The sequence below is a fragment of the Nerophis lumbriciformis genome, linkage group LG02 (assembly GCF_033978685.3).
Source record: "Nerophis lumbriciformis linkage group LG02, RoL_Nlum_v2.1, whole genome shotgun sequence".
Classification (NCBI taxonomy): Eukaryota; Metazoa; Chordata; class Actinopteri; order Syngnathiformes; family Syngnathidae; genus Nerophis; species Nerophis lumbriciformis.
In genome coordinates this window covers 73,169,484-73,196,354 of record NC_084549.2, presented here as the reverse complement: position 1 = coordinate 73,196,354, position 26,871 = coordinate 73,169,484, and the positions used below count along the sequence as shown (strand labels likewise).

Genomic DNA, 26,871 nt, shown 5'->3' with positions numbered 1-26,871 from the left:
ACAGAAATACCATGGTCCGTAAACCAGGCACGGGTAGATTTTGCGCTGTGTGCAGGCGCCAAGTCCTGTTGGAACTTGAAATCTCCATCTCCATAGAGCAGGTCAGCAGCAGGAAGCATGAAGTGCTCTAAAACTTGCTGGTAGACGGCTGCGTTGACCCTGGATCTCAGGAAACAGAGTGGACCGACACCAGCAGATGACATGGCACCCCAAACCATCACCCAACCATGCAAATTTTGCATTTCCTTTGGAAATCGAGGTCCCAGAGTCTGGAGGAAGACAGGAGAGGCACAGGATCCACGTTGCCTGAAGTCTAGTGTAAAGTTTCCACCATCAGTGATGGTTTGGGGTGCCATGTCATCTGCTGGTGTTGGTCCACTCTGTTTCCTGAGATCCAGGGTCAACGCAGCCGTCTACCAGCAAGTTTTAGAGCACTTCATGCTTCCTGCTGCTGACCTGCTCTATGGAGATGGAGATTTCAAGTTCCAACAGGACTTGGCGCCTGCACACAGCGCAAAATCTACCCGTGCCTGGTTTACGGACCATGGTATTTCTGTTCTAAATTGGCCCGCCAACTCCCCTGACCTTAGCCCCATAGAAAATCTGTGGGGTATTGTGAAAAGGAAGATGCAGAATGCCAGACCCAAAAACGCAGAAGAGTTGAAGGCCACTATCAGAGCAACCTGGGCTCTCATAACACCTGAGCAGTGCCAGAAACTCATCGACTCCATGCCACGCCGCATTAACGCAGTAACTGAGGCAAAAGGAGCTCCAACCAAGTATTGAGTATTGTACATGCTCATATTTTTCCTTTTCATACTTTTCAGTTGGCCAACATTTCTAAAAATCCTTTTTTTGTATTAGCCTTAAGTAATATTCTAATTTTGTGACACACAGAATTTTGGATTTTCATTTGTTGCCACTTCAAATCATCAAAATTAAATGAAATAAACATTTGAATGCATCAGTCTGTGTGCAATGAATAAATATAATGTACAAGTTACACCTTTTGAATGCAATTACTGAAATAAATCAAGTTTTTCAAAATATTCTAATTTACTGGCTTTTACCTGTATATATATTTCCGAATTGGTTTAACTGCCACCCGCCTGAATCTATTTAAAATCTAATTTTTTTTTATTTCAACCGCCCGAACCGCGGATAATCCGCGGACTCCGCGGTTGTGTCCGCAAACCGCGCATCTCTACTACACACTATGTCTGCTTGTAAGTACTCTGTGTGTGTGCGCTGCCCAACATGCTCCTCTGCTCCTAAAACCAGCAATGTCACCACGTGACGACGCGCCGTCATGCCCGTTAAAATAAATAAATACAACTGAGAAGCGGTACTTTTCAAACAGAGTATAGTACCGTTTTTGATTCATTAGTATTACGATACTATACTAGTATACTGTACAACACTAAAATAAAGGTATCAATGCAATTGAACACTTCTAAGAATGGGAATGTTGCTGAAATCAGCTGCTTTTTTGTGAATGACATTTTCTGAGATGGGCTGTTTGTGTGTATAGTTGTGTGTAATAAACAGCGTGCACACTTTCAAACTCATCCTTGCAGATTGTCACCATATGTGTGAACGCCGCGTGTCCACGAACCCATCCAAGTGCGCTCGTTTTGAAGTGCATTAAGTCCAACCATCTGTTTCCCCAAAACAAACCTCAGGGCGCAGCGATCTGCTCGCGGGGCCCCTAATTGTTGACGCAAATAGAGAACGTATCAAAGAGGGAAAACGTCTGGCAACGCTGTGTTTGGTCCTAAACGTGACTGATGTCTGCTACTGAAGCCATATTGCCCTTGCAGCTACTGAATGTGCAAGCACGTCTCTGCTGTCTGAGTGTACTGACACAGTGGGAGCACGTTATGCCCCTAAGAATTGGGATTTTAATGGAGAAGTCATTCATATGCATCTAAGGCTGCGTTCCCACCTACAGTTTGGTACTTTAGTCCAAAGCAAAAATGAAAAAAAAGATACAGCAGTAGGTTTGCGGAACGTTCACAAGTTTATTTTGCAATGTTTTCAAAGGCTTTAGGGCAGGGGTGTCCAAACTACGGCCCGCGCCGTCTTCGATTTGGCCTGCGAGAAGACAACTTTTAATTCTGCCCACTGGACGGAATTAGTTCAATAAGCAATATGGCCGGGAGCAGCGTATTTATATCGTATACAAACAGGCCCGGCCCTAACCAATCTGGCGCCCTAGGCAAGATTTTAGGTGGCGCCCCCCCACATCGGCAGTGAAGTGTATATACTCACAAGAAACTGAATAGCTTTGTCTTTGACCTTTTTTTTTTTTTTACTTACAACTATACCTAATATATAAAGGGGTGGAAAAGTGACTATTACCTGCAGGGCAAACATTAGCTAACCAGAAGGCAAAAACAATGTAAACAAAAAACACCTGCTTAAAAGATCTAATACAAATGTCCCTGAGGAATGTAAGGTGGGAGTACTGTAATTACCTAACATTACATTATTATTTTCCATAACAATTTAGCCCCCTCCAACAATTTTAACCCGACGTTAAAACAAAACTAGCTGTTTATTGATTAGCAATTGCCGAATCATGTAACATTAGCTTAATGCTAAAAAGCCAGGTTACTATCACATTCTGTAACAGACAAATAATTTCATGTAGGCTAACGTTACCTACCTGCTACCTCTTGTCTTTTCTCGTTTCTCCTCCTCTTCTTTTCTCTTTTTTCTTCCCTGGGCACCTGACAGTTTTGGCCGTTTTGACATCTTGTGTTGATTTTTTGATGTGGTGACATCCAAAAAGAGTCATGATACGGGAAGGGAGGGGGCGCACCGTGCGGGGGGAGGGGGGGGGGGGTGGGGGCGTAACGTTGTAACAAATAATATTTCTATTAAATAGGCTTTACTTTGCATTTTAATTAACGTGGGATTATTTTTTGTATTTAGAAATAATAGTACCGACTTTTTTTTTTCTTTTTTTTCTCCAACATTTGTGGCACTGGCGTGGCGCCCCCTGATGGACGGCGCCCTTAGCATTTGCCTATACGGCCTATGCCACGGGCCGGCCCTGTATACAAATACGCCAATGCCTAATAGCTGCTGTTCTGTTGCCATCTGATAGCCAACGAAAGTTACTCAACCATTAATTGTACTCGCAAGGACACATAGCACAGCATTTACTTACAAACCCCGTTTCCATATGAGTTGGGAAATTGTGTTGGATGTAAATATAAACGGAATACAATGATTTGCAAATCCTTTTCAACCCATATTCAGTTGAATGCACTACAAAGACAACATATTTGATGTTCAAACTCATAAACTTTATTTTTTGTTGCAAATAATAATTAACTTAGAATTTAATGGCTGTGACACGTGCCAAAGTAGTTGGGAAAGGGCATGTTCACCACTGTGTTACATGGCCTTTCCTTTTAACAACACTCAGTAAACGTTTGGGAACTGAGGAGACACATTTTTGAAGCTTCTCAGGTGGAATTCTTTCCCATTCTTGCTTGATGTACACCTTAAGTTGTTCAACAGTCCGGGGGTCTCCCTTGTGCTATTTTAGGCTTCATAATGCGCCACACATTTTCAATGGGAGACAGGCAGGCCAGTCTAGTACCCGCACTCTTTTACTATGAAGCCACGTTGTTGTAGCACGTGGCTTGGCATTGTCTTGCTGAAATAAGCAGGGGCGTCCATGGTAACGTTGCTTGGATGGCAACATATGTTGCTCCAAAAGCTGTATGTACCTTTCAGCATTAATGGTGCCTTCACAGATGTGTAAGTTACCCATGTCTTGGCCACTAATACACCCCCGTACCATCACACATGCTGCCTTTTACACTTTGCGCCTAGAACAATCTGGATGGTTCTTTTCCTCTTTGGTCACGACGTCCACAGTTTCCAAAAACAATTTGAAATGTGGACTCGTCAGACCACAGAACACTTTTCCACTTTGCATCAGTCCATCTTAGATGAGCTCGGGCCCAGCGAAGCCGGCGGCCTTTCTGGGTGTTGTTGATAAACGGTTTTCGCCTTGCATAGGAGAGTTTAAACTTGCACTTACAGATGTAGCGACCAACTGTAGTTACTGACAGTGGGTTTCTGAAGTGTTCCTGAGCCCATGTGGTGATATCCTTTACACACTGATGTCGCTTGTTGATGCAGTACAGCCTGAGGGATCGAAGGTCACGGGCTTAGCTGCTTACGTGCAGTGATTTCTCCAGATTCTCTGAACCCTTTGATGATATTACGGAGCGTAGATGGTGAAATCCCTAAATTCCTTGCAATAGCTGCTTGAGAAAGGTTTTTCTTAAACTGTTCAACAATTTGCTCACGCATTTGTTGACAAAGTGGTGACCCTCGGCCCGTCCTTGTTTGTGAATGACTGAGCATTTCATGGAATCTACTTTTATACCCAATCATGGCACCCACCTGTTCCCAATTTGCCTGTTCACCTGTGGGATGTTCCAAATAAGTCTTTGATGAGCATTCCTCAACTTTATCAGTATTTATTGCCACCTTTCCCAACTTCTTTGTCACGTGTTGCTGGCATCAAATTCTAAAGTTAATGATTATTTGCAAAAAAAAAAAAAGTTTATCAGTTTGAACATCAAATATGTTGTCTTTGTAGCATATTCAACTGAATATGGCTTGAAAAGGATTTGCAAATCATTGTATTTGTCATGTCTGTGTAATCATGTTTTGTTTTAAGTCATGTTTTGTTTAGTTTCTGGCTTTTCACTCCCTTGTCTTGTTTGCATGATTACCCATTAGTTTCACCTGTTCCACGTTTGGACTCATTGTGCACTCTTGATTGTCACCATAGCAACCCATTAGTTTTCACCTGTCACGTCACGCACCTGTTTCACGTCTTGAGTCACGCACCTGTTTTCGTTAATCATGTCTGTAGTATTTAAGTTCAGTGTTTTTCAGTTTGTCTTCCTGACGACCTCTCCACATTTATGCTCGACACATTTCTAACTCCTTTTCATGTCCATCGTTCACGCTGCTCCTTTTTTGTCCATGCCAAGTAAGTTTTCTTTATTCAAGCCATAGTTTGCAAGTTTCTGCCATTGTGCAAGTTTTGTGTTTATAGTCAAGTTTTGTACTTCCGCCCTTGTGCGCGCTTTTCGTTTATTCCTTTTTTTTTGATAGTTTAAATAAATCATGTACCTTCATTCCCGTTTCGCCCGTGCCAACTTTCCGCTGCATCCCGGAAAAGCAAACACCCAAGATCAAGTCCTGACAGTATTCCGTTTATATTTACATCCAACACAATTTCCCAACTCATATGGAAACGGGGTTTGTATATGACACAATCCAAACAACCTTCCCTGGTCATGGAAAAAAACATGTTGACAAAAAATGTTGACAAACATATATATACATATATATATATATATATATATATATATATATATATATATATATATATATATATATATATATATATATATATATATATATATATATACATACATACATACACACACATATATATATATACATACATACATACATACATATATATATATGTGTGTATATATATATATATATATATATACATATATATATATATATATGTGTGTATATATATATATATATATATATATATATATATATATATATATGTCTTAATAAGGTTATCCAAAAAATAGTGCTCGATACCGTAGTAGAGCGCACATCCGACACATATGTAGGATTAACCGAGGGAGAGTTTAAAACCAGATGGAACAATCACAAGGCTTCTTTCAGGAACCAAAACCTGCGAAATACCACAGAACTCAGCAAACACATTTGGGACCTCAAAGACAATAATGTTGAATATTCAATAACATGGCAAATTCTTGCATCCAGCACACCTTACAATAGTGGTAATAAAAGATGCAACCTATGCTTGAAAGAGAAACTGTTTATTATTTACCGTCCAGACCTGTCATCCCTCAACAAGCGCAGCGAAATAGTAACAGCATGCCGCCATAGACGGAAACACCTCCTAGGTAACACATGAGCCAATCACCACGCCCCTACGCCAGCCTGTACCCACCCACTCTGTGCCCTATATAAACCATGGTATGCGAATGCTCCCATTAAAATCTCCTGATGATTGAGGGTACCCCCCCCTCATGAAACAGGCCTGTAGAGATGAAATAGTCTTGTGATTTTTTTCCCACACATACATATATATATATATATGTGTGTGTATATATATATATATATATATATATATATATACATATATATATGTGTGTGTGTATATATATATATATATATATATATATATATATATATATCTGACATCACATGGACAAAGATAAGACCTTCTGGAGGAAAGTTCTGTGGTCAGATGAAACAAAAATTGAGCTGTTTGGCCACAACACCCAGCAATCAATGCAGCTCCAAAGGGACTCCATGACTATCTTGTTTGTGCTTCTCTCGCCAGGTGTACCTTATAAACGTGACCTACTCGGACTCCACCTCCCACGTGGTCTACAGAAGATACAGCAAGTTCTTTGACCTGCAGGTACGTGACACTGGCAGCACCAATAAGTCACCATCAAGGCGAGCTTACCTCGCCAGCCTCTGACATTACACTCGGTGTGACCTTTCGGATGATGGATAGTCTCCCTAAGACGAATGGATCTCCCTCGGAAATAAGGCACAGAGAGCGAGTCCAGCCAGCAGCCATATCACATTCATTCATGTAAAGGGAGGAGAGGGAGGAACTAATCATGTCATGTGGAATGTAGAGCTGATAGCTTCAAACTGGTTCAGATCTGGTGCACCCTGATCAGTGTTTCCACCACCATGGTACTATAACGTATGCTGACAGTACCTGGAAGAGATGAAGTTAAAATAGTTTTAATTAGTTAGGTTTTGTTTTGTATGGTACAGTTGTCCCCATACCTATATTTTAGTACAGATACTAAAATACTGATACTTTTCTCAATAAAGGGGACCACAAAAAATGTCATTATTGTTTTTATTGTAACAAAAAAATCTTAGTGTACATGAAACATATGTTTATTATTGTCATTTAGTCCTTAAATAAAATAGACAACTTGTCTTTTAGTAGTAAGTAAACAAACAAATACTCCTAATTAGTCTCCAGTAACATATGGTGTCATTTATACACCTATTATTTTGTACACATTATGAGGGACAAACTGTAAAAAAATATTATTAATCAACTTGTTCATTTACTGTTAATATCTGCTTATTTTCTGTTTTAACATGTTCTATCTACACGTCTGTTAAAATGTAATAATCACTTATTCTTCTCTTCTTTGATACTTGACATTAGTTTTGGATGATACCACACATTTAGGTATCGATCCGATACCAAGTAGTTACAAGCAGAGGTGGGTAGAGTAGCCAGAAATTGTACTCAAGTAAGAGTACTGTTACTTTAGAGATTTATAACTCAAGTAAAAGTAAGGAGTAGTCACCCAAATATTTACTTGAGTAAAAGTAAAAAGTATGTTGTGAAAAAACTACTCAAGTACTGAGTAACTGATGAGTAACATACACACACACATCATATATATATATATATATATATATATATATATATATATATATATATATATATATATATATATATATATATATATATATATATACATACATACATTGATATATACAGTATATAATTTATATTTATTTATTTTGCCGTTTCTGTTTACATGTTAAAGGTGTTTTAATAATTATACATGCATGTTTAACACATATAGATTCCTTTCTTTCATGAAGACAAGAATATAAGTTGGTGTATTACCTGATTCTGATGACTTGCATTGATTGGAATCAGACAGTAGTGATGATAACGTCCACATTTTCAAATGGAGGAGAAATAAAAGTTCCTCCTTTCTAATACCACATGAAAGTGGTTGGTTTTTGGCTTCTTATTTGTCCAGCTTCCATATTCGTTTTTATACAATTTACAAGAAATACATTGGCGGCAAACTCCGTAGCTTGCTAGCTTGTTTGCGCTGGCTTTCGGAGACTCTTATTTTGAAAGCGCAGGCGCGATGGAGCGGCACTTTTATTGTGAAGACAGGAACTGTGCAGTCAGTCTTTAGGCTTTTGACGGGATGTACGGTTGAAATAAAAAATGGTCTTTTTTCCTTCTCATTTTTGATTGATTGATTGAAACTTGTATTAGTAGATTGCACAGTACAGTACATATTCTGAACAATTAACCACTAAATGGTAACACCCCAATAAGTTTTTCAACTTGTTTAAGTCAGGTCATGTGACCCCTGGCTCTGTTTGATTGGTCCAATGTCACCAGTGACTGTATTTGATTGGTGAAATGGAGTGAACGTCACCAGTGACTGTATTTGTTGAAACGCAGGCACTATGAAGGTCTGTCTGACAGACCAAAACAAACAAAGCGTGCATTAACAGATCGATAAAAATTAGTAGCGAGTAGCGAGCTGAATGTAGATAAAAGTAGCGGAGTAAAAGTAGCGTTTCTTCTCTATAAATATACTCAAGTAAAAGTAAGAGTATGTTGCATTAAAACTACTCTTAGAAGTACAATTTATCCCAAAAGTTACTCAAGTAGATGTAACGGTGTAAATGTAGCGCGTTACTACCCACCTCTGGTTACAAGATCATACATTGGTCATATTCAAAGTCCTCATGTGTCCAGGGACGTATTTACTGACATTATAAACATAATATGATTTTTTTAAAAAGGAAAAAAGATTTTGTGACGATAAAAAATATCGATGTAATCATAGCAGTATCGACTAGATACGCTCCTGTACTTGGTATCATTACAGTGGATGTCAGGTGTAGATCCACTAATGGCGTTTGTTTACATTGTGACACCGGTGAGCTTTTGTATCCTCCTACGGTGTGTAGGATGCATGTTTAGCTATTCCTCGTCCTCCAGTGATAATGCTACTTGTAAGAAACTTCAATCAATCAATCAATGTTCATTTATATAGCCCTAAATCACAAGTGTCTCAAAGGGCTGCACAAGCCACAACGACATCCTCGGTACAGAGCCCACATAAGGGCAAAGAAAAACTCACCCTCGATGTGAATGACTATGAGAAACCTTGGAGAGGACCGCATATGTGGGTAACCCCCCTCACTCTAGGGGAGACCGAATGCAATGGATGTCGAGTGGGTCTGACATAATATTGTGAGAGTCCAGTCAACTTACTTTATTTGTCACCATGGAGGCCAGGATTAGTGATTTAAAGAAGTAGCTAAAACACTGCAGAATGCGGATGGATGTTAAATAAAAATAACGATGTAATCATAGTAGCATCGACTACAAGATACGCTCTTGTACTCGGTATCATTACAGTGGATGTCAGGTGTAGATCCACCCATGGCATTTGTTTACATTGTGACGCCGGTGAGCTATTGTATCCTCCTACGGTGTGTAGTGAAGCATGTTTAGCTATTCCTCATCCTCCAGTGATAATGCTACTTGTAAGAAACTTACTTTATTTGTCGCCATGGAGGCGAGGATTAGTCATTTATAGTAGCTAAAACACTTCTAAAACTCAGTAAATACGTCCCTAGACACATGAGGACTTTGAATGTGACCAATGTATGATCCTGTAACTACTTGGTATCGGATCGATACCTAAATGTGTGGTATCATCCAAAACTAATGTCAAGTATCAAAGAAGAGAAGAATAAGTGATTATTACATTTTAACCATACTTGCCAACCCTCCCGGATTTTCCGGGAGACTCCCGAAATTCAGGGCCTCTCCCGACAACCTCCCGGGACAAATTTTCTCCCGAAATTCAGGCGGAGCTGGAAGCCACGCCCCCTCCAGCTCAATGCGGACCTGAGTGACGTGTTGACAGCCTGTTCACACGTCCGCTTTCCCACAATTTTAACAGCTAATGATGGAGGGCGAGTTCTTGGTTTCTTATGTGGGTTTATTGTACGGCAGTTTCATTAACGTCCTCCCAGCGCGGTAACAACACACAACAACAGCATTTCGTCTACGTAAAGCAGTTCGTCTGCCGTAAACATGTTGTGACACTTTTAAACAGGACAATACTGCCATCTACTGTACATGCATATGTGACCCACCCATAATGTGTCACATTTTTGTGTTGATTTATTTATTTTATTTTGTGGTTTGAATTCGTTTTTGGAGCTGTCATTACACATTTATCAGTATTCACATTGGTCAGTAGGGGGCAGTAGGGCGTTTCTTCCCAATTGAATGCTATCACCTGCAGACCGGAAGTGTCTTGTCATTCTGATGAGAGCGACCAGTCTGTGAACAATTGAAACGTCCTGTGTGCTTTTTCCTCCTGTATAACAGGTTAGTTTTGGTGAATCAACTCACTGAATAATATCCATGTGATCTTTATAAGTTTAAGTACACATTCTGATGGTGGAGCCTAACTCTAAAGTGTTTGTGAGTTGTAGTTTGTATTTGTGAATGAATCCAGTGCACAGCTGCAGTAATCAATACAAAATGGCGACGTGAGTGCGCAATGTTTATATAGGAACTTCTGATCCTAATTCAGACTCCCAAATTAGAGCTCCCGTTTTCTTATTGATTTTATAATGTATATTTGTATAATGTGTGTGTTCTGAAATAGTGACAGAGAATAGAACAAGGATGGACAATTCAACCCTTAACTCAACAATGAGTAGATGAGTGTTATGTGTGTGTTTATGTGTAAATAAATGAACACTGAAATTCAAGTATTTCTTTTATTTATTTATATATATATATATATATATATAAATAAATAATAATGTATTTTATATATATATATATATATATATATATATATATATATATGTAATAAAATATATATATATATATATATATAGCTAGAATTCACTGAAAGTCAAGTATTTCTTTTATTTATTTATATATATATATAAATAAATAATAATGTATTATATATATATATATATATATATATATAGATATGTAATAAAATATATATATATATATAGCTAGAATTCACTGAAATTCAAGTATTTCTTTTATTTATTTATATATATATATAAATAAATAATAATGTATTATATATATATATATATATATATATATATATATATATATATAGATATGTAATAAAATATATATATATATATAGCTAGAATTCACTGAAAGTCAAGTATTTTTTATATATATATATCTTAACCACGCCCCCAACCACGCCCCCCACCCCCCACCCCCACCTTCCGAAATCGGAGGTCTCAAGGTTGGCAAGTATGATTTTAACAGAAGTGTAGATAGAACATGTTAAAACAGAAAATAAGCAGATATTAACAGTAAATGAACAAGTGGATTAATAATATATTTTTTACAGTTTGTCCCTCATAATATGTACAAAATAATAGGTGTACAAATGACACAATATGTTACTGCATAGACTAATTAGGAGTCTTTGTTTGTTTACTTACTACTAAAAGACAAGTTGTCTATTTTATTTAAGGACTAAATGACAATAATAAACATATGTTTCATCTACACTAACATTTTCTGTGCAAATAAAGACAATAATGACTTTTTTTGTGGTCCCTTTTATTTAGAAAAGTATCGAAAAGCATCGAAATATATTATATATATTGATACCGGTACCAAAATATTGGTATGGGGACAACACTAATACGTATTGTTGGTTTTATGGGTTAGTTGTGTTTATGGGAGGTAAGTCATACCAAAGGTAAGTAAAATATAGATTTTTTAGTCCTTATGGTGAGAGTAAACAAAGTCTGAGTTGAGCAGAAAATACCTGGAAATAGTTTCCAGAAAATCAGTTCTTCGGGGACAAAGGGAAGAAGTATAACCAGTCTGTTCATCTTGACCCACTTTTGGGTAGGGTGGTATGGTAGTCAACAGAATGTTGAATTCATTGGCGGGTCACCCCGTCACGTCACCATGACGTCTATTTGCGTACGCCACCCCTGAAGACACAACTCTTTCCGGGCCTTTGGGACGACACCGCAGAGGAAGCCTTTTGTTCTGGGCTCTCTTGCTAATAACCAGGAAATGTCCGTCCTTCTGGGTTTGATGGAAAGTCAAATGTGTAGAGGTGTTGTTTCTGGCCCCGGTTATCTGTGACGAGCAGCAGCTGTCACACTCAAAGTGGGTGGGAAGTCGAGCCTTTTAGTTTACGCGTGTGAATAAATGAAGTCTCCAGGGTGAACAGACTGAGAGGTGATGATCGATATTAAACAGATGGTCTTCAGAAAAGGGATTAAACAAATAGCTTTACTACTGTGGCCCTCGGGGTGTGACAGCACAGTGAAAACGAGGAGTTTTTCTCAACTCACTGAAATAACTGCCCATATGTACGTACCGAACCATGATTATGGCGTATCCTTACACCCCGAGTACTAAGTACAACACCCAAAAGCAGTGAAGATGTCACGTTGTGTAAATGGTCAATAAAAAGAGAATACAACAAATCCTTTTCAACTTACCGTATTTTCCGCACCATAAGGCGCCCTGGGTTATAAGCCGCGCCTTCAATGAACGGCATATTTCAAAACTTTGTCCACCTATAAGCCGCCCCCGTGTTGTAAGCCGCATCTAACTGCGCTAAAGGAATGTCAAAAAAACAGTCAAATAGGTCAGTCAAACTTTAATAATATATTAAAACCAGCGTGATGTGGGCGCGCATGGAGTCGTATATCAACATGGACGGAGCTGCGTGAAAAAAGCCACCCGGCCTCTTCGCGTAAACTTCCCTTAACCACTCGCTCATCTTTTCTTCATCCATCCCTTCGAGTTAGCTTTTATGATGACGCCGGCTGGAAAGGTCTCTTTTGGCAAGGTCTTCCTTTTGAATATCACCATGGGTGGAAGTTTCTGGCCATTAGCATGGCAAGCTAGAACCACAGTGAAGGATGACTTCTCATTCCCTGTGGTGCGAATATTCACCGTACGTGCTCCCGTTGTATCCACAGTGCGGTTCACAGGAATATCAGTTGCTGTGAAATAGTAATCCGTGTGCGGATGGAGAGATTGCGTCTTTTCATGAACCGGATCCCTGACGCTTAGTAGGAGCCATTTTGTGGTCTTTACAGATGTAAACACACAAAGGAAATGAAACGTACGGTATATCCGCGCGCTTTTTCTTCTTCTACGCGGGCGGGTGGTTGCTTACAGTAGAAGAAGAAGCGCTTCCTGTTCTATGGGGGCGGGTGCTTACCTTGGCGGTTGCTTGCGTAGAAGAAGAAGCGCTTCCTGTTCTACCGGGAAAAAAGATGGCGGCTGTTTACCGAAGTTGCGAGACCGAAACTTTATGAAAATGAATCTTAATATTTATCCATATATAAAGCGCACCGGGTTATAAGGCGCACTGTCGGCTTTTGAGAAAATGTGTGGTTTTTAGGTGCGCCTTATAGTGCGGAAAATACGGTATATTCAATTGAATAGACTGCAAAGACAAGGTATTTAATGTTTGAACTGAAAAACTTTTTTTTTTGTAGCCAATAATCATTAACTTAGAATTTAATGGCAGCAACACATAGCAAAAAAGGCATTTTTACCAGTGTGTTACATGGCCTTTCCTTTTAACTACACTCAGTAAACATTTTAACAATTTTTATTCACATATGTTTAAGTTACTCATGCCTTGGGCACTAATACACCCCCAAACCATCACAGATTTCTGCCTTTTGAACTTTGTTCCTAGAACAGTCCGGATGGTTCTTTTCCTCTTTGGTCCTGAGGACACGACGTCCACAGTTTCCAAAAAACAATTTGAAATGTGGACTCGTCAGACCACAGAACACTTTTCCACTTTGCATCAGTCCATCTTAGATGAGCTCGGGCCCAGCGAAGCCGGCGGCCTTTCTGGGTGTTGTTGATAAATGGCTTTGGCTTTGCATAGTAGAGTTTTAACTTGCACTTACAGATGTAGCGACCGACTGTAGTTACCGACAGTGGTTTTCTGAAGTGTTCCTGAGCCCATGTGGTGATATCCTTTACACACTGATGTCGCCTTTTGATGCAGTAGCGCCTGAGGGATCCAAGGTGCGTAATATCATGGCTTACCTGCAGTGATTTCTCCACATTCTCTGAACCTTTTGATGATATTACGGAGCGTAGATGGTGAAATCCCTCAATTCCTTGCAATAGCTGCTTGAGAAATGTTCTTAAACAATTTGCTCAGGCATTTGTTGACAAAGTGGTGACCCTCGCCCCGTCCTTGTTTGTGAACGACTGAGCATTTCATGGAAGCTGCTTTTATACCCAATCATGGCACCCACCTGTTCCCAATTAGCCTGTTCACCTGTGGGATGTTCCAAATAAGTGTTTAATGAGCATTCCTCAACTTTCTCACTCTTTTTTGCCACTTGTGCCAGCTTTTTAGAAACATGTCGCAGGCATCAAATTCCAAATGAGCTAATATTTGCAAAAAATAACTGTCATGACTTGGTCCTGGGTGTTTGCTTTTCCGGGATGCAACGGAAAGTTGGCACGGGCGAGACGGGAATGAAGGTACATGATTTATTTATATTTATCAAAAAAAGGAATAAACAAAAAGCGCGCACAGAGGCGGAGAATAAACTATGAAACCAAAAGACTATAGCAAAAAAGTGCAAACAAAAAACACGCACAATGGCGGAGAACAAACTATGAAACCAAAAAGACTATAAACATGGAACAAAAACTTACTTGGCTTGGACAGAAATAGTTGCTTGAGGAATTGACATGGAAAGAAGTAACAGGCATGGACAGAGCATAAATGTGGTGAGGTCGTCAGAACGACAAACTGAAAAGAATGAACTTAAATACTATGGACATGATTAGTGAAAGCAGGTGCGTGACTCAAAACGTGAAACAGGTGCGTGACGTGACAGGTGAAAACTAATGGTTGCTATGGTGACAAAACAAAAGTGCACAAAAAGTCCAAAACCCAAAACGAACATGACCAAAACAAAAACATGATCACACAGACATGACAATAACAAAATGAAATATCTTGTCTTTGCAGTCTATTCAATTGAATATAAGTTGAAAAGGATTTGTTGTATTCTCTTTTTTATTTACCATTTACACAACGTGACAACTTCACTGCTTTTGGGGTTTTGTACCATAGCTGCAGAGGTGGGTAGTAACGCGCTACATTTACTCCGTTACATCTACTTAAGTAACTTTTGGGATAAATTGTACTTCTAAGAGTAGTTTTAATGCAACATACTTTTACTTTTACTTAAGTATATTTATAGAGAAGGAACGCTACTTTTACTCCGCTACTTTTATCTACATTCAGCTCGCTACTCGCTACTAATTTTTATCGATCTGTTAATGCACGCTTTGTTTGTTTTGGTCTGTCAGACAGACCTTCATAGTGCCTGCCTTACTGGTGACGTTTCACTTCGTTCCACCAATCAGATGCAGTCACTGGTGACGTTGGACCAATCAAACAGAGCCAGGCGGTCACATGACCTGACTTAAACAAGTTGAAAAACTTATTGGGGTGTTACCATTTAGTGGTCAATTGTACGGAATATGTACTGTACTGTGCAATCTAATAATAAAAGTTCCAATCAATCAATCAAAAGTGTGAAGAAAAAAATATACTTTTTTTATTTCAATCGTTCATCCCGTCAAAAGCCTCAAGACTGACCGCACATGAGGACGTTCCTGTCTTCACAATAAAAGTGCCGCTCCATCGCGCCTGCGCTTTCAAAACAAGAGTCTCCGAAAGCCAGCGCAAACAAGCTAGCAAGCTACGGAGTTTGACGCCAATGTATTTCTTGTAAAGTGTATAAAAACGAATATGGAAGCTGGACACATAAGATGCCAAAAACCAACCACTTTCATGTGGTATTAGACAGAAAGGAGGAACTTTTCTTCTCCTCCATTTGAAAACGTGGACGTTATCATCACTACTGTCTGATTACAATCAATGCAAGTCATCAGAATCAGGTAATACACCAACTTATATTCTTGTCTTCATGAAAGAAAGGAATCTATATGTGTTAAACATGCATGTATATTCATTAAAACACCTTTAACATGTAAACAAAAACGGCAAAATAAATAAATATAAATTATATACTGTATATATATATATATATATATATATATATATATATATATATATATATATATATATATATATATATATATATATATGAGTGTGTATGTTACTTATCAGTTACTCAGTACTTGAGTAGTTTTTTCACAACATACTTTTTACTTTTACTCAAGTAAATATTTGGGTGACTACTCCTTACTTTTACTTGAGTAATAAATCTCTAAAGTAACAGTACTCTTACTTGAGTACAATTTCTGGCTATTCTACCCACCTCTGCATAGCTGTCAATGAAGTAGGCTGAAGCTGAAAGCCTACAAGAAGCTGATGTATCAAAATGCACGTTTTTGCAACTTAAAGCACATTTATCCTGAGAATACCGTCAAAATATAAGTTGAAAAGGATTTGTTGTATTCTCTTTTTATGTACCGTATTTTCCGCACCATAAGGCGCCCTGGGTTATAAGCCGCGCCTTCAATGAACGGCATATTTCAAAACTTTGTCCACCTATAAGCCGCCCCGTGTTATAAGCCGCATCTAACTGCGCTAACGGGAATGTCAAAAAACCAGTCAGATAGGTCAGTCAAACTTTAATAATATATTAAAAACCAGCGTTCTAACAACTCTGTTCACTCCCAAAATGTACGGTAATGTGCAAATGTGCAATCACAAACATAGTAAAATTCAAAATAGTGCAGAGCAATAACATCAATAACTTAATGTTGCTCGAACGTTAATGTCACAACACACAAAATAAACATAACGCTCACTTTCTGAAGTTATTCTTCATTCATAAATCCCTCGAATTCTTCTCCTTCGGTGTCCGAATTAAAAAGTTGGGCGAATACGGGATCCAAAATGGCCGGCTCCGTCTCGTCGAAGTCATTGCCTTCCGGAAAGCTCGGACCACAGTTGTGACCGAAATATCCGCCCAGGCATTTACGATCCACTGGCAGATGTTGGCGTATGTCGTCCGGCGCTGTCTCCCTGTCTTAGTGAAGGTGTGTTCGCCTTCTGTCATCCATTGTTCCCACGCCGTTCGCAGTCGTGCTTTAAATGCCTTGTTGACACCAATATCGAGCGGTTGGAGTTCTTTGGTTAATCCACCCGGAATGACGGCGAGTGTTGTATTTGTGTGCTTCACTTGTTTTTTGACACCATCTGTGATGTGGGCGCGCATGGAGTCGTATATCAACATGGAACACACAAAGGAAATGAAACGTAATACCCGCGCGCTTCTTCTTCTACGGGGGCGGGTGGTTGCTTACCGTAGAAGAAGAAGCGCTTCCTCTTCTACGGGGGCGGGTGCTTACCTTGGCAGTTGCTTACCATAGAAGAAGAAGCGCTTCCTCTTCTACGGGGAAAAAAGATGGCGGCTGTTTACCGTAGTTGCGAGACCGAAACTTTATGAAAATAAATATTTATATTAATCCATATATAAGGTGCACCGGGTTATAAGCCGCACTGTCAGCTTTTGTGAAAATTTGTGGTTTTTAGGTGCGTCTTATAGTGCGGAAAATACGGTACCATTTACACAACGTGACAACTTCGCTGCTTTTAAGTTCTGTACTTGAAGCTGAAGCTGAGTTTAAAACATGACATTGCTGCTCTTCCCTCTGTGAGCAGTGTTGTTGAATTGATCTTGTTACACTCCCTCCTACTGATTTATCCGAATATTTCTCGTCTCTCAAACCAGAAACTGAGCTTTTGCTTGTGTGTCCGCCAACTGACACCTCCAGATGCCTCTCGCTTTTTGGAGCACAATCACTTGTTTTATACTTGCCATGAGCTGACAGGCGGGTTGGAAAAAAGAAGCATAAAGAGCCATTTGACACCCAAACATGATCTCATCTGATAAGTATCAACTCAGAGTGGAAAACAAAAGAGGTCACAGAGTGGACACTTGTCAGTGTTTAAGCATGTGCTCTTTAAACGCTGTAACAACAGCCTGGAAGATTTAAGAAGACGTTTGCTAATGTTATAAACTCAGCATACTCTGGGTTGCAATCATCGTATATTATCCACCTCCTTCTTGCTTAAATGTGGTTTGCCCTCCCGAGCACAAGTGCAGACGTAAGCACATTAGCCCGTTTTCATGTCAGAACAGTGCAGATCTACAAAGCTGCTGGTGTGTTCTTCAAGTGGTCAGTGTGTCACGCAGAGTTCACCCAGGGAGAGAAGTCACTTTTCAGCCTGCAGCCTCGCTGGATTGAACACATCGCTGCATTCCAAAGGAGGATTTCGGAGTGTGTGTGAGAGTGTGACCTGGCTTAGTTTTGCTTAATTGGACAGAAACTTCCCCACACAAGTCTTGGTGGTTGCACTTATTTTTAGCTGGCCATTAGTTTTACCCCATCAGCATTCTGAGGGATTTAAAGCCACATTAAAGAGATTAGTGGATGAAAAACATGATGAAGGGCGGCGATTGTTAATTCAGTATATACAGTGGTGGTCAAAAGTTTACATACACTTGTAAAGAACATCATGTCATGGCTGTCTTGACTTTACAATACTTTCTCTATTGGAGCACATACAGTGGGGCAAAAAAGTATTTAGTCAGCCACTGATTGTGCAAGTTCTCCCACTTAAAATGATGACAGAGGTCTGTAATTTTCATCATAGGTACACTTCAACTGTGAGAGACAGAATGTGAAAAAAAATCCAGGAATTCACATTGTAGGAATTTTAAATAATTTATTTGTAAATTATGGTGGAAAATAAGTATTTGGTCACTTCAAACAAAGAAGATCTCTGGCTCTCACAGACCTGTAACTTCTTCTTTAAGAAGCTCTTCTGTCCTCCACTCGTTACCTGTATTAATTAATAAACCTGTTTGAACTGGTTATCTGTATAAAAGACACCTGTCCACAGCCTCAAACAGTCAGACTCCGAACTCCACTATGGCCAAGACCAAAGAGCTGTCGAAGGACACCAGGAAAAGAATTGTAGACCTGCACCAGACTGTGAAGAGTGAATCTACAATAGGCAAGCAGCTTGGTGTGAAAAAATCAACTGTGGGAGCAATTATCAGAAAATGGAAGACATACAAGACCACTGATAATCTCCCTCGATCTGGGGCTCCACACAAGATCTCATCCCGTGGGGTCAAAATGATCATGAGAACGGTGAGCAAAAATCCCAGAACCACACGGGGGGACCTGGTGAATGACCTGCAGAGAGCTGGGACCAAAGTAACAAAGGTTGCCATCAGTAACACACTACGCCGACAGGGAATCAAATCCTGCAGTGCCAGACGTGTCCCCCTGCTTAAGCCAGTGCATGTCCAGGCCCGTCTGAAGTTTGCCAGAGAGCACATGGATGATACAGCAGAGGATTGGGAGAATGTCATGTGGTCAGATGAAACCAAAATAGAACTTTTTGGTATAAACTCAACACGTCGTGTTTGGAGGAAGAAGAATACTGAGTTGCATCCCAAGAACACCATACCTACTGTGAAGCATGGGGGTGGAAACATCATGCTTTGGGGCTGTTTTTCTGCTAAGGGGACAGGCCGACTGATCCGTGTTAAGGAAAGAATGAATGGGGCCATGTATCGTGAGATTTTGAGCCAAAACCTCCTTCCATCAGTGAGAGCTTTGAAGATGAAAGGTGGCTGGGTCTTCCAGCATGACAATGATCCCAAACACACCACCCGGGCAACGAAGGAGTGGCTCCGTAAGAAGCATTTGAAAGTCCTGGAGTGGCCTAGCCAGTCTCCAGACCTCAACCCCATAGAAAATCTGTGGAGGGAGTTGAAAGTCCGTGTTGCTCGGCGACAGCCCCAAAACATCACTGCTCTCGAGAAGATCTGCATGGAGGAATGGGCCAAAATACCAACTACTGTGTGTGCAAACCTGGTAAAGACCTATAGTAATCGTTTGACCTCTGTTATTGCCAACAAAGGTTATATTACAAAGTATTGAGTTGAATTTTTGTTATTGACCAAATACTTATTTTCCACCATAATTTACAAATAAATTCTTTAAAAATCCTACAATGTGAATTCCTGGATTTTTTTTTCACATTCTGTCTCTCACAGTTGAAGTGTACCTATGATGAAAATTACAGACCTCTGTCATCATTTTAAGTGGGAGAACTTGCACAATCGGTGGCTGACTAAATACTTTTTTGCCCCACTGTACTTGTTGGTCACAAAAAAAAACATTCATGAAGTTTGGCTCTTTTATGAATTTATTATGGGTGTACTGAAAATGTGAGGGTCAAAAGTATACATACTGTCATTATAGGTGGCCCGGATCATGTTTTGTTTAGTTATGTTCTGTTAGTTTTGGACTCCCATAGTTCCTGTTTTGTGCACCTCTGGGTTTCTTTTGGTTTCCATGGGTATTAATTAGAGATGTCCGATTAATGGCTTTTTTGCCGATATTCCGATATTGTCCAACTCTTAATTACCGATTCCGATATCAACCGATACCGATATATACAGTGGTGGAATTAACACATTATTATGCCTGATTTTGTTGTGATGCCCCGCTGGATGCATTAAACAATGTAACAAGGTTTTCCAAAATAAATCAACTCAAGTTATGGAAAGAAATGGTAGCTAATCGCTTTGTAGATGTGGGAAACAGCGGGAGGCAGTGTGCAGGTAAAAAGGTGTGTAATGCTTAAACCAAAAATTAACAAAAGGTGAGTGCCCCTAAGAAAAGGCATTGAAGCTTAAGGAAAGCTATGCAGAACGCAACTAAAACTGAACCGGCTACAAAGTTGTCATGACTTGGTCCTGGGTGTTTGCTTTTCCGGAATGCAACGGAAAGTTGGCTCGGGCGAGACGGCAATGTAAATACATGATTTATTTAATATAGCAAAAAAAAGTACAAACGAAAAGCGCGCACAGTGGCGGAGAACAAACTATGAAACCAAAAGACTATAGCATTAATAAACAAAACTTACTTGGCATGGACTAAAAGGAGCAGCATGAACGATGGACATGAAATCAAGTGTCAGAAATGTGCAGAGCATAATTGTGGGATGTCACCACACCGACAAACTGAAAACAATGAACTTAAATACTACAGACATGATTAACGAAAACAGGTGCGTGACTCAAAACGTGAAACAGGTGCGTGACGTGACAGGTGAAAACTAATGGGTTGCTATGGTGACAAACAAGAGTGCACAATGAGTCCAAACGTGGAACAGGTGAAACTAATGGGTAATCATGGAAACAAGACAAGGGAGTGAAACGCCAGAAACTAAAGAGTCCAATAACTAAACAAAACATGACTAAAACAAAACATGATTACACAGACATGACAAAAGTAAACAAAAACAGAATGCTGGACGAAAGCAAAGACTTTCCGTGGAGCAAAGAGGGCGTCCACAATGTACATCCGAACATGACATGACAATCAACAATGACGGTAGGAATGGTGTTACCTTGGATTAAAGGCCTCACCTTTTCTCCTCCAAACATATTGCTGGGTGTGGAAGTCGCTTCCAAGCAGCTCCACTGTAGACACGGCACAAGAGCCAAGCGTGCAGGTTAGTGATGGGTCCGGCAACACCGATGCATCGGCGCATGCGTCGAGCTCATAGAGCAAAACCCTGTGTCGGTGCGCGTACCGCTTTTAGAAAGTCACGTGACCGATCATGAGCTGTTTTGGTCACGTGACCGATACGCCAACTGTGTCGCCTCCTCTGTGCCCTGTGAGCGGCTCTTTTCTACAGCCGGAGAAATAATAACTAAGAGAAATCGTCTAAAATGTAATACGTCGGAAATCTTTTTTTTTTTTTTTTTAATAAAAATGTGTAAAAAAATAAAATTAAAACAATTCCCAGTCCACAATCATCCACAACACGTTCTCTTAGATTTCCATGTTATGATACATGTTCACATTATTTATTGACTGTATCTAAAAAAGATAAAAATATATTTTTATTTAAATGAAGATATGAAATAATCCTAAATGAAATATTTATATTATTGTATATACTAGGGCAGGGGTCACCAACGCGGTGCCCGCGGTCACCAGGTAGCCCGTAAGGACCAGATCAGTCGCCCGCTGGCCTGTTCTAAAAATAGCTCAAAGAGCAGCACTTACCAGTGAGCTGCCTCTATTTTTTAAATGTTATTTATTTACTAGCAAGCTGGTCTCGCTTTGCTCGACATTTTTAATTCTAAAAGAGACAAAACTCAAATAGAATTTGAAAATCCAAAAAAATATTTTAAAGACTTGGTCTTCACTTGGAATAAGCGGTAGAAAATGGATGGATGGATGGGTCTTCACTTGTTTAAATAAATTCATTTATTTTTTACTTTGCTTCTTATTACTTTTAGAAATACAATTTTAGAGAAAAATACAACCTTAAAAATGATTTTAGGATTTTTAAACAAATATACCTTTTTACCTTTTAAATTTCTTCCTCTTCTTTCCTGACGATTTAAATCAATGTTCAAGTAAAACATTTTTTTTTTATTGTAAAGAATAATAAATATTTTAGCTTCTGGTTTTTCGACGAAGAATATTTGTGAAATATTTCTTCAAACTTACTATGATTAAAATTCAAAAAAATTATTCTGGCAAATCTAGAAAATCTGTAGAATCAAATTTAAATCTTATTTCAAAGTATTTTGAATTTCTTTTAAAATGTTTGTTCTGGAAAATCTAGAAGAAATACTGATTTGTCTTTGTTAGAAATATAGCTTGGTCCAATTTGTTAAATATTCTAACAAAGTGCAGATTGGATTTTAACCAATTTAAAACATGTCATCAAAATTCTAAAATGTATCTTAATCAGGAAAAATTACTAATGATGTTCCATAAATTATTTTTTTTAATTTTTTCAAAAAGATTCAAATGAGCTAGTTTTTCTCTTCTTTTTGTCGGTTGAATTTTGAACTTTAAAGAGTTGAAAATGAAGATAAACTATGTTTCAAAATTTTATTTTAATATTTTTCGTGTTTTCTCCTCTTTTAAACCGTTCAATTAAGTGTTTTTTTCATCATTTATTCTCTACAAAAAACCTTCCGTAAAAGGGAAAAAAAAATGTACGACGGAATGACAGACAGAAATACCCATTTTTTTATATATATAAATGTATTTATTTAGCTATTCTTGTTTAAATCACACTTACGTGTAACTTACAAATGACAATATATTTATTTATTTAAGTGTGTATCAAACTGGTAGCCCTTCGCATTAATCAGTACCCAAGAAGTAGTTTTTGGTTTCAAAAAGGTTGGTGACCCCTGTACTAGGGCATCAAATCAGTGTCAGTTGAGTCGGTCCATAGGTTGCCTGTAGGGATTTTTAATGTCCAGCAGATGTCAGTATTTAGTGACACAGTATCGACACAGTATCAATACAGTTTTGCAATGTGTCGAAACGCTTCATGACGCCTCATCAACCCATCACTAGTGCAGGTTTAACAAAGTTTTTAATGTTTTTTTAACAAGATTTTCAAAATGTCTTTCGGCATGTCGTGACGTTGCCGTCACTCCCAATCCTCTCTGCCTCTCTGCTCCCTGTTAAAGACAACAGATGATTAGATTAACACGTACCACCTGTGAAATCTAATCACCTGCCAGGCCAGCTGTGTCTCGCCGTCCCACACATGCCCCGCCCCTAGCTGATGGTGCTCCACCCTCGACACCACTGCCAGAGGCGGTGACCTTTGCTCCTGCAGGCGCGCTGACGCACTCCCCTCCACACTGGGTATCAATTTTTGTTTCATCTGACCACAGAACTTTCCTCCAGAAGGTCTTACCTGTGTCCATGTGATGTCAGATGAAACAGAAATGGAGCCACAATACCCAGCAATATGTTTGTATAAAAATACACCCTCGTGTTCGTAATGGTGATGTTTTCTTGTTTCAGACATGCTTATATACATGAAGTTACATTGAGGAACATCACGTGTTCACACTTACACAATTCAACATCTAAAGGACTAGGAATCTCATTTCAGAGACAGAAACAAATAGACAATGTGTAATAATAAATGTCATGATAAAAAGTAAACTTTTTGATCAGCACTGTTGGCTTTATTCCATAAGTTAGCACTATGGTGGGTTTATGTCACACGACGTATGCAATATAAAAGAAGAGTCTAGTGCACCATAATCTCTTTTGTAGTAAACAAAGTGTCAGTGGATGTCAAAACACCAGCCAGAGTTGGAGTCAGATTCTCTCACCCACTCCAACATTCCTCCTACCTCCTCTTGCCTAAGATTCCACTCGGAAGAAGTTAAGTTCCCTTGTCTAATAGTCAGTGTTGTTGTTTATTTGGCTGGCTGGCCCATCCCTGTGAGTTCTATTACCGTATTTTCCGCACCATAAGGCGCCCTGGGTTAAAAGCCGCGCCTTCAATGAACGGCATATTTCAAAACTTTGTCCACCTATAAGCCGCCCGGTGTTGTAAGCCGCATCTAACTGCGCTAAAGGAATGTCAAAAAAACAGTCAGATAGGTCAGTCAAACTTTAATAATATATTAAAAACCAGCGTGATGTGGGCGCGCATGGAGTCGTATATCAACATGGACGGAGCTGCGTGAAAAAAGCCACCCGGCCTCTTCGCGTAAACTTAAACTTACCTTAACCACTCGCTCATCTTTTCTTCATCCATCCCTTCGAGTTAGCTTTTATGATGACGCCGGCTGGAAAGGTCTCTTTTGGCAAGGTCTTCCTTTTGAATATCACCATGGGTGGAAGTTTCTGGCCATTAGCATGGCAAGCTAGAACCACAGTGAAGGATGACTTCTCATTCCCTGTGGTGCGAATATTCACCGTACGTGCTCCCGTTGTATCCACAGTGCGGTTCACAGGAATATCAGTTGCTGTGAAATAGTAGTCCGTGTGCGGATGGAGAGATTGCGTCTTTTCATGAACCGGATCCCTGTCGCTTAGTAGGAGCCATTTTGTGGTCTTTACAGATGTAAACACACAAAAGAAATGAAACGTGGCGGCTGTTTACCGAAGTTGCGAGATCGAAACTTTATGAAAATGAATCGTAATATTAATCCATATATAAAGCGCACCGGGTTAAAAGCCGCACTGTCAGCTTTTGAGTAAATTTGTGGTTTTTAGGTGCAGCTAATAGTGCGGAAAATACGGTAAGTAACATGTGTTTAAAAAAAAAAAGTCCTGATGTTGTTTGCTTTCTTCTATTGCCCCTTTTTACAATATAAAAAAAGCCAAAAGCAGTGAAGTTGTCACGTTGTGTAAATGGTAAATAAAAAGAGAATACAACAAATCCTTTTCAACTTATATTCAATTGAATAGACTGCAAAGACAAGATATTTCATGTTCACACTGAGAAATGTATTTTTTTGGGGGTAAATAATCATGAACTTAGAATTTAATTGCAGCAACACATTGCAAAAAAGGCATTTTTACTAGTGTGTTACATGGCCTTTCCTTTTAACAACACTCAGTAAAGGTTTGGGAACTGAGGAGACACATTTTTGAAGTGGAATTCTTTCCCATTCTTGCTTGATGTACAGCTTAAGTTGTTCAACAGTCTCCCTTCTCATATTTTAGCCTTCACACATTTTCAATGTCTGGACTACAGGCAGGCCAGTCTAGTACCCGCACTCTTTTACTATGAAGCCATGCTGTTGTAACACGAGGCTTGGTATGCTGTATGTACCGTATTTTCCGCACTATTAGCCGCACCTAAAAACCACAAATTTACTCAAAAGCTGACAGTGCGGCTTATAACCCGGTGCGCTTTATATATGGATTAATATTAAGATTCATTTTCATAAAGTTTCGGTCTCGCAACTACGGTAAACAGCCGCCATCTTGTTTCCCCGTAGAAGAGGAAGTGCTTCTTCTTCTACGCAAGCAACCGCCAAGGTAAGCACCCGCCCCCATAGAACAGGAAGCGCTTCTTCTTCTACTGTAAGCAACCACCCGCCCCCGTAGAAGAAGAAGAAGCGCGCGGATATTACGTTTCATTTCCTTTGTGTGTTTACATCTGTAAAGACCACAAAATGGCTCCTACTAAGCGACCGGGATCCGGTTCATGAAAAGACGCAATCTCTCCATCCGCACACGGACTACTATTTCACAGCAACTGCCTAAAGACTTTCAAGAAAAGCTGGCTACTTTCCGTGCATATTGTAAAAACAAGATAGCTGAAAAAAATATCCGGCCAGAGAACATTATCAACATGGACGAGGTTCCACTGACTTTTGATATTCCTGTGAACCGCACTGTGGATACAACGGGAGCACGTACGGTGAATATTCGCACCACAGGGAATGAGAAGTCATCCTTCACTGTGGTTCTAGCTTGCCATGCTAATGGCCAGAAACTTCCACCCATGGTGATATTCAAAAGGAAGACCTTGCCAAAAGAGACCTTTCCAGCCGGCGTCATCATAAAAGCTAACTCGAAGGGATGGATGGATGAAGAAAAGATGAGCGAGTGGTTAAGGGAAGTTTACGCGAAGAGGCCGGGTGGCTTTTTTCACGCAGCTCCGTCCATGTTGATATACGACTCCATGCGCGCCCACATCACGCTGGTTTTTAATATATTATTAAAGTTTGACTGACCTATCTGACTGTTTTTTTGACATTCCTTTAGCGCAGTTAGATGCGGCTTACAACACGGGGCGGCTTATAGGTGGACAAAGTTTTGAAATATGCCGTTCATTGAAGGCGCGGCTTATAACCCAGGGCGCCTTATGGTGCGGAAAATACGGTACCTTTCAGCATTAATGGCGCCTTCACAGATGTGTAAGTTACCCATGTCTTGGCCACTAATACACCCCCATACCATCACACATGCTGCCTTTTACACTTTCACCCTAGAACAATCCGGATGGTTCTTTTCCTCTTTGTTCCGGAAGGGCACGACGTCCACAGTTCCACTAGTCCAGGAGTCGGCAACCTTTACCAGTC

The 26,871-nt window shown here is 39.6% G+C and overlaps 1 protein-coding gene across 3 annotated transcripts in view; it reads left to right on the top strand.

The window, feature by feature from the left end:
• The window catches only part of sh3pxd2ab (SH3 and PX domains 2Ab), a 283,993-nt gene that overhangs the window by 10,840 nt on the left and 246,282 nt on the right, over positions 1 to 26,871 (top strand). For all 3 annotated transcript variants that reach the window (XM_061968244.1, XM_061968226.1, XM_061968235.1), the window contains exon 3: positions 6,440 to 6,520. In XM_061968244.1, coding sequence (XP_061824228.1) covers positions 6,440 to 6,520 — 81 coding nt within the window. The remainder of the gene's footprint in view (positions 1 to 6,439; positions 6,521 to 26,871) is intronic.